We start from the raw sequence: 13,277 nt of genomic DNA on the forward strand, positions 1-13,277 counted from the left end.
ACGGCAAGCATAGTGACGGAGAAAGGTGTTATGTTAGTAATTGAGGTAGGAAATGCAGAAGCGGAGTGGATAGATGCCTCGTGGATGGTGTGTAGAGAAGAGCTGAAATGTCTAATGATGCCTCAGTGACCCGAGACTTACACCAAAACTTATATGAAAAGAGGCCAGACATGCTTGGCCATATGGCTGGAGTTGCATATGTGAATAGGCTCCATCAGCCTCAAAGGAGGTTTTGCATAAAGTAGTCACAGAAGTTAGCAGTTTAACGACTCTATGGAATGGGTCGAGACTGCAATCAAGCGACTGGGCACCCCGAGAGACGGGTTGAGCGATGTCCTCCATGCATTTCAAGATTGCTTCAAGTCGAAGAGGGCGTCGCTGTGGAGCCAAAAAAGGGTTGCCAAGCACTTTGAGGCTTAAGGGCGCCTTAAGGCGTCTTGAGGCGAGTGCCTGCGGCTGAAAGGGCTATAATATGTTCCTCTGGATGGGTTTAGTCTATACGGCGAGCGTGGAATTCGATGCGCTACCTAAGACATCTTAGGGACAAGGCATCAAAACTACAAGACTCGCTCATGCTCTGCACTTGGTGGAGCGATCTTGAAAAGCCTGAAACTAGGATTTAACGATGTCAATGTCGAACACTAACACGATAATCAAGGAGGCGTAGAAGTACGTGGCTGATGAAGAAGAGCCTCGGAGAAATACGCCAAAGGCAGCTTGGGTACGGCTTCCCACATAGAAGCGCCACCTACTGGCATAACCAGCTCTCCACAATCTCGAAATTTCGATAGCAGATAGGATGCGGGAGCTGTCAGGAAGTGCTTCCAAGAAGTCGGTCCATATACGATTTATATGGTTGGTCCGGTAATGTATTACCTCCTATACGGGAATGGCTTTGATTCAAGACTCTGAATGGAGGCCAACCTGACCAACAGTCCGGGCCCGAGAGATACACCCATGGATGTAAAGCCAAGCTAAGAGCACAGATTAATATTGTATGCAGGGAAGGCCTCTCAAATGTACCGTGAGTTCTAAAATAAGTGCGGTACATGCAGAAAGATGGCAGATCTAGATTCAGGCGGGAGATGTGCAAGGCGGTCAGCTTGGAAACCGACAAGCCTTCGCTGCTAACAGTGCATAAGCTTCGTCAAGTACGGGTCGCCATGCCGATTCAAGCATGCCCAGGAACCTGACCTGTGAAGGCGTTCGGACTCGAGGGAGAATACGTCGATGGTTAGAGGGCTCTAGACTCGATCTTAACAGCTAGACTATGTGGGAGGTTCTGATGATGGCTGTCACCTTGCCCCCGCAATGAGGCAGCTGGGCTGATGGATGAAGGGTCCAAGTCTCGAAAAGGGTGATGACTTGAGACAGAATGTGGGCTTTTGATCGATGTTGAGAACTCCTGCCATAGACACAATATTAACGCGTGTTGAAAAAGCACTCCAAGTGAATACCCAAGTGGAAATTAGAAGTTGCAAGACGAAATTAAGTACAGATAAGCAGTCGGCCTGAGCACGTGACGTACACGTGATATAGCCTCAAAAATAATATGATAAGTGATGAAGAGTAATACTGCTGAGTGTGCGCTTGGTCTATTTGAGCCGTGGAAAGATATCCGTCTTCATCTACCGCTGTGCTCGTGATGACTCTTCTTGTCTAGTAGATAATGCATCTCTTCCCGCATCGCCTGCGTCTCCATTGAGGTCGCGACCAAGCCTATGCAGCCTCCAACCCGCTTTGCCATGCAGCCTCCCTCGCGCTTTGAGGCTCCACGGCTCCGGACTCCGGGCAATTGCTGCCCGATGACACCAGCAAGATAGGGAGTCATCTAGGAAGAAAACAAAGAGAGAGTCACTTGATGTATTCATAGCTGAGCACGTCCTCGATCTACCTATATAAACATAATCCATCTTCGTCCAAGTTCACGAATCAATCTTCCATCTCTATCGCTGTCCCCTTGGATGGCCATGTTTCTCCTTCCAAAGCAGACTGCGTAGAGGCGAACTGCAAGGCGAAACCAGGCAAATGCTTCAGCCTCGCTTGGCCAAGTGGTCAACCTACGTGGCATCTGCTTTTCTATCCTGTCCCGTCTCTTGATTCTCGCATGTCATCAAACGTTATCTCGACCATTCATAGGAGCTTTATTCATACTATATTTCGGCCATATTCTTGACGATTTTCGGAGCTCCCCAGATAGTGGCATAAGGCTGCGCCATGATCGCCTTCGGCTGGTCCATTGGCGACGTCTTCAAAGGCATCGAGGTTACTGTGGAGATATGCAAGAACTTTCGCGCCTCAAATGGCGCCGCAGCAAAGTTTAAGCAAGAGATGGATACCTTAGAATCGTTCAATGTCACGCTCAACCACTTGAAGAGATATATGGATACCAAACCCAATGATGAGTTTGCCACGGGTATTGGTAAACAGCTGGAACGTATCGATAGACATTAGAAAGCTTTCAAGAGCTTCCTAGACAAGCATCAACGATCACTTGGAAAAGACTCGACGAGGCGTGCCATTACCAAAACTAAGAGTGTCATTGGATTTACACTAGATGATCTATCCGGAGAGGTTTTTAAGCTTCGAGCCGCAATTGCACAGCCTCATGATGCTGTAAAAACTTTGCTTTCTTTGCAGATAATGCAAGGATTTCATGCTTTCGTAAAATCTTATTTATCACTTCTTTACAGCTATCGCTTGCACTGTTGCTAACTAACATGCGACAGTGTTTCGGTCATTGAACTACCCGACAAGCTTTTCGATGCTTCACAATGTGCAAAGATCGTGGAAGCTATTCACTTCGCGCCTATTCCGGCACTTTGGAAGAAGGATCTCGACGTTCTTAGGAGCATCGACCAGTTGTCTATAGAGACATCGGAACAATTCTCCGAGCAAGAGCGGAAGCTGGAGGACGCGATTGAGCGAATTCTGCACACATTCACACAAGCCCGGAAGAACGAATACAGAGATTAGGTCCTGATGACGATGATGAAAACACGATTTGCACTTGAAAAGATGGTCGCTGCGGCACGTCCTAAATCCAAGAATTCAGACGACCAAACTCCTTTTATGGTGGTAGGACCGATGCTCAACGCTTTGCTTGCGGGCATGGCAGGGGGTGCCGTGGTAAGCCTCCGGCAGACCCAGAATCGAGTGTACCACCACATCGATGTAGACACCAGCCAGATGGCACAGCCCACAACCTTTGAGCAGAAAAAGAAGCAATCAGACGGAGATGACTACCATGGAGCAGCTCCAGAGACTATGCAAATAATCTGTCCGATTCCCCACAGCTTGCACAAAATGCCCTTCGATTGCAGGTTTCCAAGTTGCAAGGGTTTGCGCCGGAAAACGGGGTGTCTAGAGCTTCAAAGCGCGATGAGCATGAAGATGCTGCACACTATCCGAAGGCCGTCAAGTCATCGCCGTCCACGAAGCGTGAACATTCGCTTAGTGAGAACCATGGGAAAGTAGTTAGAAAAGCCAATGCGAGCCACTCTTCCCCATATCCTAATTCTAGGCGTCCGAGAAGTTTTCAACCTGGAGAGGGAATCGCCCCAGAAGTCATAACTGCAGACATACAACGTTATCTTGGAAACGATGCCTCGGTAGAACAAGGTACCGACACTGGAGAATTCGCAGGCGGGCCAGGTTATTGGATATCAGCTCACCGAAACCTGACATCGCAGATGGTAGCCGATCTGAAAATTGACACTCAAAGGTGGCGAATTGAAGTCAGTGAAATGCGAGATATGGCAGTTCGGAGTTTCGTTTTGACATGATTACGAATGTCTGCTAAGTTTTGCTAGTTGCTTATCAGGATAGCCGAGCCCATCATTCTAGACAGTACCACGGGCCATCTTATCTAGCTCTAGCTCCAGCTCTAGCTGCTTATGGTAGTAGGGCTAGCAGTGATAGGGGTGACGGTGATGGTGGTGATGATGGCGGAGGTGCGAATGGAGGAAGCGGAATGGGTGATGGCCATGGTCCAGGTTCCAAAAGTGATTGGAACAACGAGCATGGAGGCAGTGGAGACCTCGATCCGATCACAAGTCGTCTAGTGGCTCAAATGGCGATAGCTCGTCTGGAAGGGATGCAACACGCCCATTTCGGCCATGGAAGCTGCCCACGGCCGCAAGTCAGTGGAGATGGATTCTTTTTCAGTGGATTTCAGGTAGTTCAGATCCCTTAGTTGGATGTGGCAATTTTGAAACCAGGGCCTCGGGATGGCATAGATATGTGGTCGATACCGATAGCCTTGGCCATTAAGGACCGCTAGGACCTACCTATTCTCGATTGCGGCAACACTACGACTTCCCCGCATGCCCTGCTCAACTCCATGACCCTATGAGCTTCTGCAACATTATCCAGCGTGAAAGTCCTTCCTACCCTTATGCCCAGCTTTCCTTTCGCCACCAACTCTAGGAGCTTTTTGAACGGCATTTCCATAAACTGGTCTACATCTCCAGCATATGTCGGTAAGCAAACAGTAAAAGGAATAGCGCTCATTAGAGCAAAATTCTCAAAAACACACTGATCTCCAACAATACCTGCCACACAAATAATTCCTTTTGGCTTCACGCAAGCCACAGAATCTTTCAACGTAACCGTCCCAACCAACTCAAGAACTTTTTCAAACTTTTGCTCTGCCTCTCCAATTTCCTCAGCAAGGTTTCCATTGTCAAGAAGTATCTCATCCACTCCGGCCTCCTTAAGCAAGTCCATGTTTTCCTTCTTTCTCGTCGTCGCAGCAACCCACAACCCATAATGCTTTGCTAGACTCACAGCCGCCAACCCAACACTCGTTGTACCGCCTATTACCAGCAATCTTTCTCCCTTCTCCACTTTCAACGCCAACACCAAGCTCCCCCACGCCGTCTGCAGCATCTCCAGACACGCCCCCAGCACTTCCTAACTTGATCTCATTTTCTCCGTTCCCTCATCTTATTCTCTAAACCCGAGTCTCTGCACATGCGCCACTGGAACAACGCAATATTCTACATATCCATCATCCCTTACTCTTCCGAGTCCCTCCATGCATGTTGCGATCGCTTCGCCAACTTACAATTCATTTCCAGGGCAAGTGGCAACAATCCCGACACATTCGACGCCGAGAATGCGAGGGAGTGAAAACGCCATGACAGGGACGTGACCGCGGCGGGAGACGGGCTCGGAGCGTTTGAGGCCCGCGGCTTTGATTTTGATGAGAAGTTCCCCGGCTTTGGGTACTGGGGTGGGTACAGTTTCTACTTCTAGGACGTCGGGAGGGCCAGGGCTACGGAGAACGACGGCGCCCATTGTGACAGGTGGTGTCATGTTGGGGATTAGGTCAGTGCGGAACGTTGGATTTAGGTTGTTAAATATAGCAATAGGTTCAAGTATTCTCAGGTGGTATGAAAGAGTTGCGGGTAAGAGAAGGTGGTCGCGTTTGAGGTTCGCAATGAGTGCGTTCTTGTACGAAATAGAGCTGACAGAAGTTCTTCATATAAATTTCCTAGTTGGCGAACACGGAAGGTTGGTACACGCTGACAAAGCGCGAGCGGGTACAGCGAAGATCACGGATAAGAGCATCAATTGATTGCCTACAGGTGCAAGTATAGAAGATTAGTGATCAAGGGCGAAGCATCGTTGTTCTTAGAGAAGCCTCGTCAACGCTCTCCCGTCCCCCTGCCTTCACGAACGCTACAAACCGTACCTAAATCCCGACTGGCTACTAGTATCTAGCGATCAACCCGATACAAACACCTATTTCCGGCATGCCTAGGTGCATCAATCCTTATATTCAGCACGTCGGCTTTTTAGAAGTACAGTCCGCATCCCTCTCCGTTCTAATCGTTCCAATCAGCACCATACCCTTCGGAGTGTCCAAAAGAACAAGGTACGCGGGTGCACATACTGGTTGTTTCCGACGTCAACGCGTTCTCACATGCACTAGCATCATCGCTGCAGCAACTGTGTACCCAGATGTCCAGATGATTAAATTCACAGCTCGCGCTGCCAGTCTAGCATCCCGACTTTCTGCATATACGCGTGATGTATTGAATGATGATGTTGTTGGAGAGAGCCTATGTACAGAGGAAAATGAGGAGTACAACCGTATGTGCCTGCCTGCCAGTCGGGAAGCTCTTCGAATATTCAAATCGAAAGTGCTGGATTCAATGCAAGTATCACTGCGCGGTGACTGGCGAAGCCTGTAGAGCTACAATCAGACCGGAATAGGCTCGATATGCTATATTGCGCCTGAGTGAGAAACATGTCAAGTCAGGTCATGAGAAAGTAAAGAGCGTAGAAAATACTAGCTACTTCCCTTTCAGCTATTGGTCTATTCCGCGCAATCTGATTAGTTCCTTCGCTAGAGCGGAACGCCAACACCGCAAGCTTCAGCTTGCTTCTCGTTGGTCTTCTCTTCGGAGATTGTACGACGCTGCACTGCCGACCTGTCGTTGCCGCCTTCTCGCGTCAACACTGATCTCATTCGCTGGAATCGTACATCGTTAGCGCTATTCAGCCTCGTAGACTACCGGTCACCTATAAGAACTTCGCTGCCCCTCAAGGTTTTTCAGCCTTGCTTATATCTCGTCAATTTCTTTCCGCCTGCTCTTTCTATGCCTTCCGTTCCCCGACAGTCCATCTCTAGTGCACGTTTTTTCTTCACTTGGAACTGAACTATTCAACGCTCGAGAGTAGGTATTCGATGAGTCTACGGTGTCGAGAACCTGCTTGGGTACTCGATAGCTCCTGAGTACGGCAGATCCCTTTTCTATAACAGGCACCGCTGTCGGCATCACCTCACTCGGAATCCAAGTATGCCAAGGCCTTGTGCAATACTACTTAGAGTTTCGAAGCTACCACAAGGATATCGATGTAGCTATACAACGGGTGGAAGGTCTCCAAGGCATCCTGGAGGTCTTGGGCCTTGTCAAAGACAAAGTTGAACTTGACAATGATGGACCGTCCGCACAGCTGCACCTTGCTCTCCAATCTTGTAGTGATCGGGTACACAAGCTAGGATGTATCATCAGGAAGTGTGGAGAGATTGGCAGCTGGCGCAGGAAGGGCAAAGGATCAGTGAGGAAAGCATGAGTTGTATTGAGGTGCTAACGAGTGGCTATATAGTGAAGAGAGACCAGGGGTTGCAGGCAGCAACGGTGGCAAACAACAAGTGAACCTTGTCCAGCTGAGACGCGTAGGCAGATGTGCGTAGGAGCATTCTAACTGGCTGTCAGAGATAAAGATGCCAGCTACGCTAGAAGATCGTATGCGGCTTGCTAGGAAGAGGCTTCTGTGGCCTTTCAAGAGGGACACACTCTCGGAGATGCAGCGTAATTTGGACAGATTATAAGCGAGCCTACAACTGGCGTTGCAAATTCTACACATGTAGGCGTCAGCCTTCAGTACATCATAGAGAATCTAGATCCAAGGTCTCATCGCAGTTCTAGTGACGTTGAAAACCGCCACTTCACAAATATTTCTTCGAAGAGCAATGCCCTTGTTCTCCAGAACAGTCAATTGAGTACACATTTGGACGAGCAAAGTACGACATTGCAGCGCCTAGACGGCGGAATACAGAGTTTGGTGATTGCCCAGGGACATCAGACCTCACTCATTAACTCACACGTGTCTATCCAAGCATCACGGTTATCGACGCAGCTAGACTCTGTGGTCCGACGTTTAGAGTTACTGGTAAGTGAATGATAATCTAAGTAGCACTTGCTCACACTCTGCAGATGACTGAGGCTGGAACTCTTCACAATGCCTCTCAGATGCACCCTAGTCTTCTCGACGATGCTTCCAGGGACTTGAACAATCTTCGACCCTCATTCAGACGAAATCTTCGCAGGTACAAGAAGTCAGTAGCGATACACCCGCAATGTTCTCAGCTCGACTGCAAATGCCGCTTACTCGCACAACGCCGTGAAGTTTCGAGACGCTACAAGCTCTTCTCGACGTTCTGGCAACACGATTCGGACCATTTGCCAAGTTGTCCGCGATTCCCTCACGGAGACTTCATCCAAGTTGCTGAAGTACGCTTCATATACTGTTCAAAACTCATCGGGTTTTGCGTAACCTTTGGCTTGCTCTATGCTAGAGAGGGAGGTTGGACTACAATGTCTCCGACACTCAAATATCGGACTGTGGTGCCTAGAGAATCGCCTGCGTTCAAACCTTTCGACGATGCTGCGAGGCTATTGCAGATAGATCCATTCTGGATGCCCACGTATTTTTCAAATGAATTTCCAATGCTCCGACAAGATGTAGATGCCTTGTGCAAAGAAATATCGGCCAGAGTGATACAGAGCTTTCGTGAAAATCGTGCTCGGGCCATCCGATGTTGTATCTAATCGCGCAACTGTGTTCCATGTAAGTAGTAAAGGTCTGTTTTCGATGAGTGTAAAATGCTGATCGAGATAAGTTTGCTTGTCACTTAACTGCCCGTCTCATCAATTTCGACGTCATTGATGCAGACACGGCATGTGCATTCTTGGATAGCTTCACCCAAGAGGGCGTGCCCTGCAACGAGGAAATATACGGAGGGCCATTTGAGATGTAATTTTGTCCTTCTTGTGGCTACTCAGGTTTTCTGACGTGTCATTAGTCGTTGTACACCGCTACGGATTCTGCTCGATAACTGCTGGAGGGGAGACAGGCCGAATTTATTCGTTGCAAAGATGGCCTGCTCTAATATCACCAGGAGACTAGACCATTGGGTTATTCATTCGATTCGCATCTCACAACGATACTTTGATTTTCTTGCCGATATTTTCTCAGTGCAAGGAAATATTGACGGTCAGCACATGTTTTCACTCCAAAGCTGTAAGCTGCTAAGTGCGCCTAGCATATGAACACGTGGGAGACAGCCTAGCATATGAAAACGAGGTAGACAGTATGTCCTCCATAATTTTACAAAGGTCAGCGAATAAATTCGCTCACCAGATCGAATTGAATGGACATTCAAACAAGGCTTTTCCCTGGAGTCTCGCATTTTGGCCAGAGGGTCTTCGCCTATATCCATTAGAAGGAGAGAAATGGTCCAACAAGTTTAGAAGCTATTTCTCCATTCTCGAACTAGCTTTGAAATTTCGAGACCCGGATACCGTACGTTATCTTCTTGACGTTGGATACCCTATAAATGCAATTAGGGATATACCGTCCACGGCGTGCAACTTTTATGATCGGTATCCAGACGAGGACGGCAAAGAAATCATGACGAGGCTGGTCATTTTTCTAGCCCAACAGCGGACCATCTCGACTTCTGATTCAGCTAGTGACGAAGCAAATTCAGAGAAGCAATCCTCCTGGGCGTCGGAATTTAATGACATCTATCACCACGGCTCTCTCGCTCCTGGCTCGGGGGAGTGCCTATGGGAAGCCGGGTTTCACGACATAGCAACAGAATACGACAATCAAACCCCCTTATGGAGGCACATTACCCACATGAAGCATAGCGTAGGAGGGTTCATTGGTCTCATGAGCTGGTTTGGTCATCTAAAGTTTCGGGCAACGCCCGCACATGTCATCATAAGAAGACTCGCCGATGCAGCTTTGCGCTTGGGAAACCTCTTCCGGGGAATTGACGAATGGCTGGAGTTTTCTTTCGTCAAGAGTATCATCCTGGCACCTACTCGGGGCCATTGCGACTGCCATTGTTCCACGGATGGCTGCACCCCACTCACTTGTGCTATACAAGAAGCAGTCAGCGGTGCGACTATGTCTCTTTTGGATTACCGCCATCATGGGGCAGTCAGGCAGCTGCCTGATGAACATGAGCGGTTGATGTGCCAAGCTCTAGATCAGGTGTACATCATCGTGGAGAAGCATAAGCAATCACATCCCTGGCTAGCAGTATCGACGTTTCAGGGTTTAACGTTCAACTCTCTGAATCTTACGCACACTTGTTGTCACAAGATTGCCAAATACATCCACTGGCCCAGTTACTGCTTAGAAGACATTCTGAATCAGCAAGGAATCCGCGACATCCATTTTACGGAGAGCCAAGGCATCGAGATGCTTGAGGCTCTCATGGAAGAATTCGAGCAGAAGTGGGAGGACTACAGTGAGCCCTTTCCAAACTTCATTGAAGACGTGTGGCAGCTTAGAATGGACGAAGTCAGCGGCAAATCTTCAGAGGTAGACGAAGAAGAGATCAAGAGGATCATAGAAGCTGGGGTTGTACTGGAACCTTTTGGACCTGAAAGGCCACCCGAAGAAGGATCGTCCCAATGGGAAACTTGAGTTTGAGCTGCCCATGAGCCAACTCAAGAACTCACTGTCAAGTCCGTAAGATTGAACTGGTGCCGCTAACGCCGACGTGTGCCGGGAACAATGACCTATCCTAAACTCAGAAGAAACGAGTGGCGCAGGCCATACTATGCTTCCATGATCGAAGCCCATGATGGTAGTGGTATAGATCATATACGCGGTAATTGTCAACTTTTTGGATTGGAATGATGGTATATATGGCGATCAACCCGAAACAGATACCTATTCCGGAATGCCTAGATGCTCTAAAGAACCATCAATGCTCATATACAGCACATCTGATACTGAAAAGGAGCATCCGCACATCTCCGTTCCGATCTGCTGCCCTGGTAGATCAATTAGAACTATTTTGAATAGGCTCTAGTCTAATTTGTGGATCCGGCATTGTAATGAGTCGCAAATTCATGAGGTCGTCGTTGATAGTGTAAGGATATCCCGCAGTATATACTCATTGCAGAGGTGAAAGATGTCACGTGATATATAGTGAGGACATCCTCTCAGCAACATTCGAAGGGACCATTGCTACTTTTTGTGCCATATCGAGCTTTTTTAATGAGCGTTTCCTGGGCATTGCCCATATAAAGTGTTCGGGAAGATACATGCCTGCAATATTGGCTGGATGAACCTAAGAGAAATCTACCTTGAGAGCGAATACAGACTCGGATTTTGCAGTGCTCTCAAAACGGAAACGTGAAGACGACCTCTGTCGAGCTTCAAAAGCTGAGTGAATTCATTCGAGTGTTCCAGGTGAACTCTCGCAAAGAAGCACCATCGATCAATCACGACCGCGGGCCCTATACGGGCTATTACATCGGCGGTGTGCTTCTTGACGGATCATTTTCTTTAGCAACTTCCACCTCTGCTTCATATCAATTCCATGCCCACCTCTTCTATCGTATATTCTATCCGCCTTAGCTTGTAGTTTGAAGCGTGTAGCTTGGTTCAAGCCCTTGTATTTGGCAAGAAGGAAATTAATGTTCATCGAGCTTCTGTGGCTAGATCTTCGCCTTGCCTCTCCCTGAGGGTCCTCACTGTACACTCTCTGGCGACTTGAGCGCTCGTCGTCTGGATCAAATGTCCAAACTCGGTCAATTTGCCATCTCCTGCCTAATCGGGTCCATGGCACCAAGTGACGAGTTACGAAGTCTCGGTGTTTATGCGTAGCCCAATCTTGGATCTGGTCAATTAATGTCAGAAGCTCGTACGCTCGCTTTTGGTTGACGACGCGGCCGCTCCAGACTCTTTGGAAGATCTGTGTCGTGCGTCAGTCACGTCCTTAATGTGGTGTATATCACTTACGTATACGTAGTCGCTCACTCGCCCATTTTCAACGTGAACCGGGTGGACCCAATCAGCACATTCAGTATCTACTTTCTCTCGAGGTCGTCGGTATCCCACATTAATATGCCACTGAGCGCCATATGAGGTTAGAGCGAATACTTGGAAATTGCGGCTTTCATGTGTTTGGTAGGCCGTAGGATAGCCACTTGAGTCAGGTGTACGAGCCAGACAGTCTAGCATATCAAGATACGCAGCTCCGGCAGCGAGCGCTTGACTTCGTGCCTCTCTACAGTCTCCTGCCCATCCTTTGGCCTCGTACACGCCCCACGGGAATATGAGGCTGGTATCATCACGATCCATTCGGGGGTCTACAGCAAATCCAAATTCGGCATAAAGTAAGTTGAGCTGGTCTTCGCACAGCTGTTTATCGAGACCGAAAGCAGGTTGGGACTCAGGAGAGCCCGTTGGGATCATCGAGAGACCGAAAGTTGCATCAGGAATCCGTTTGATGGTGCGAGACTCTCCGGTGAGGGTGCCTTTGTATTTGTCGGTTTCGGCATACACTCAGGTTGAAAATTGATGTGAACTCTGTCTTATTTCGGGGGCCCGAAGGCCAAACTATATACTACGTAGGAAGTGACTGTATGCATAGGCAGAAGCACTAATTGGAGGCAGCAGTAGGCAGCATTAGGCAGGGTAGGCCACCGTACCCCAACCCCTCTCTGTAGAAGTTGTAACTGGCTAGGCATGTAGGCAGCTACTATGCCAGCAACTCCAAGTCTGTACGTAGGTGACCGTGAACCGTATGAGTTGTTGATCCTAGGTTGTAGCTGTTACAACCCGAGTCATACCTAGCCCGATATTCACGCTTGTCGCTGGAATAGTGGTTAGCTTAGAGGCTCATCAAGAGGTAATTAATGGTAAACATACGCTGCCAGATGAGGGTGATCCCTGATTCTGCCAAATATATCCGACCACGCATCGGCTTCCCAGGCGTACTCACTCTTAGTGAACCTTTCGTTGTTCTGCGTATGCTTCATGAGAACTTCAGCACGCTTCGTCCGATCCGTATTGTTATCTCGATCTCTTTGAAGAGACGGTACGAACAGTTTGTGGCCATGAAATACACGATCTGGGTCAAAAGAATCGTGATAATACACTCCTTGTGCTCTCTGCGCGGCATCGTCCAGATGGTCCTTGCTGATACCTTCACTGCGCTCATTCTTTAGCCATCCTGGAGAACTGTTTGTCTCATTAGTTTATCTCTCGACGTAAAGAGGTCCATTTTTGCAGTACCTATCGTATGCATAAAAACTATTGATAGCCATTTCAATATTCATGTCGGACATTCTTGCAGTCATTCTCTGCATTGGAGGGAGGTATGTGCTGAAGTTACTGCTGTATCCACGCAAGTCACGTCCCTCGGCCACGATACTTTCCCATAGGTCATGACCTCCGTCTCGTCTGTCCATATCTGAAACTTCCGTTTACTTGTCTGAACAGTGAAGTGCCTCGAAATAGAACTTCCCGCCAAAGCAAAGGGTGTGTAGTGGCACAGATGCGCTGGTGAAACGGTGAAGCCTCCAAGCGTTCGTAACAAGTAGAGGGCTTATCTCTCCCAGGCAGCGATGGAGCAGACGAGGGGGTAGTCGCAAAGTTGCGGCACAGCTGTCCCCGTGATCTGTCAACCAAATCGGCTAAGCGCGCGCGAATTCCTTCATGCATTAAGGACC

At 48.5% G+C, this 13,277-nt stretch overlaps 7 protein-coding genes across 7 annotated transcripts; 3 read left to right on the forward strand and 4 right to left on the reverse strand.

Moving 5' to 3' along the window:
- Positions 1-2,217: 2,217 nt before the first annotated feature.
- On the forward strand, positions 2,218-2,976 carry BDZ99DRAFT_516733 (uncharacterized protein; the record flags this gene model as incomplete). Its single annotated transcript, XM_033725097.1, has 2 exons — positions 2,218-2,405; positions 2,730-2,976. 2 exons carry the CDS (start codon positions 2,218-2,220, stop codon positions 2,974-2,976), a joined length of 435 nt encoding a protein of 144 aa, XP_033581081.1.
- A 42-nt stretch (positions 2,977-3,018) lies between these two features.
- On the forward strand, positions 3,019-4,195 carry BDZ99DRAFT_473232 (uncharacterized protein; the record flags this gene model as incomplete). The annotated part of the gene is made up of 3 exons (XM_033721818.1): positions 3,019-3,129; positions 3,324-3,621; positions 3,813-4,195. The coding sequence occupies 3 exons, from the start codon at positions 3,019-3,021 to the stop codon at positions 4,193-4,195; spliced, it is 792 nt and encodes a 263-aa protein (XP_033581082.1).
- An 83-nt stretch (positions 4,196-4,278) lies between these two features.
- On the reverse strand, positions 4,279-5,319 carry BDZ99DRAFT_506875 (Zn-dependent oxidoreductase; the record flags this gene model as incomplete). Its single annotated transcript, XM_033724201.1, has 3 exons — positions 4,279-4,914; positions 4,975-5,063; positions 5,106-5,319. The coding sequence occupies 3 exons, from the start codon at positions 5,317-5,319 to the stop codon at positions 4,279-4,281; spliced, it is 939 nt and encodes a 312-aa protein (XP_033581083.1).
- A 3,888-nt stretch (positions 5,320-9,207) lies between these two features.
- Positions 9,208-10,236, forward strand: BDZ99DRAFT_554403 (uncharacterized protein; the record flags this gene model as incomplete). Its single annotated transcript, XM_033727125.1, has 1 exon — positions 9,208-10,236. The coding sequence occupies one exon, from the start codon at positions 9,208-9,210 to the stop codon at positions 10,234-10,236; it is 1,029 nt and encodes a 342-aa protein (XP_033581084.1).
- A 436-nt stretch (positions 10,237-10,672) lies between these two features.
- Positions 10,673-12,123, reverse strand: BDZ99DRAFT_495668 (uncharacterized protein). The gene is made up of 2 exons (XM_033723392.1): positions 11,563-12,123; positions 10,673-11,515 (listed from the first exon to the last, which is right to left on the reverse strand). Exons 1-2 carry the CDS (start codon positions 12,016-12,018, stop codon positions 11,039-11,041), a joined length of 933 nt encoding a protein of 310 aa, XP_033581085.1. The 5' UTR covers positions 12,019-12,123; the 3' UTR covers positions 10,673-11,038.
- BDZ99DRAFT_459837 (uncharacterized protein) lies at positions 12,107-12,390 on the reverse strand. The gene has a single exon (XM_033719248.1). The coding sequence runs from the start codon at positions 12,291-12,293 to the stop codon at positions 12,138-12,140; it is 156 nt and encodes a 51-aa protein (XP_033581086.1). The 5' UTR covers positions 12,294-12,390; the 3' UTR covers positions 12,107-12,137.
- BDZ99DRAFT_459838 (uncharacterized protein) lies at positions 12,261-13,145 on the reverse strand. Its single transcript, XM_033719249.1, has 3 exons — positions 12,841-13,145; positions 12,475-12,786; positions 12,261-12,419 (listed from the first exon to the last, which is right to left on the reverse strand). Exons 1-3 carry the CDS (start codon positions 13,014-13,016, stop codon positions 12,305-12,307), a joined length of 603 nt encoding a protein of 200 aa, XP_033581087.1. The 5' UTR covers positions 13,017-13,145; the 3' UTR covers positions 12,261-12,304.
- Between the last annotated feature and the right edge of the window lie 132 nt (positions 13,146-13,277).

The sequence above is a fragment of the Mytilinidion resinicola genome, assembly GCF_010093595.1.
Source record: "Mytilinidion resinicola strain CBS 304.34 unplaced genomic scaffold BDZ99scaffold_4, whole genome shotgun sequence".
Lineage (NCBI taxonomy): Eukaryota > Fungi > Ascomycota > Dothideomycetes > Mytilinidiales > Mytilinidiaceae > Mytilinidion > Mytilinidion resinicola.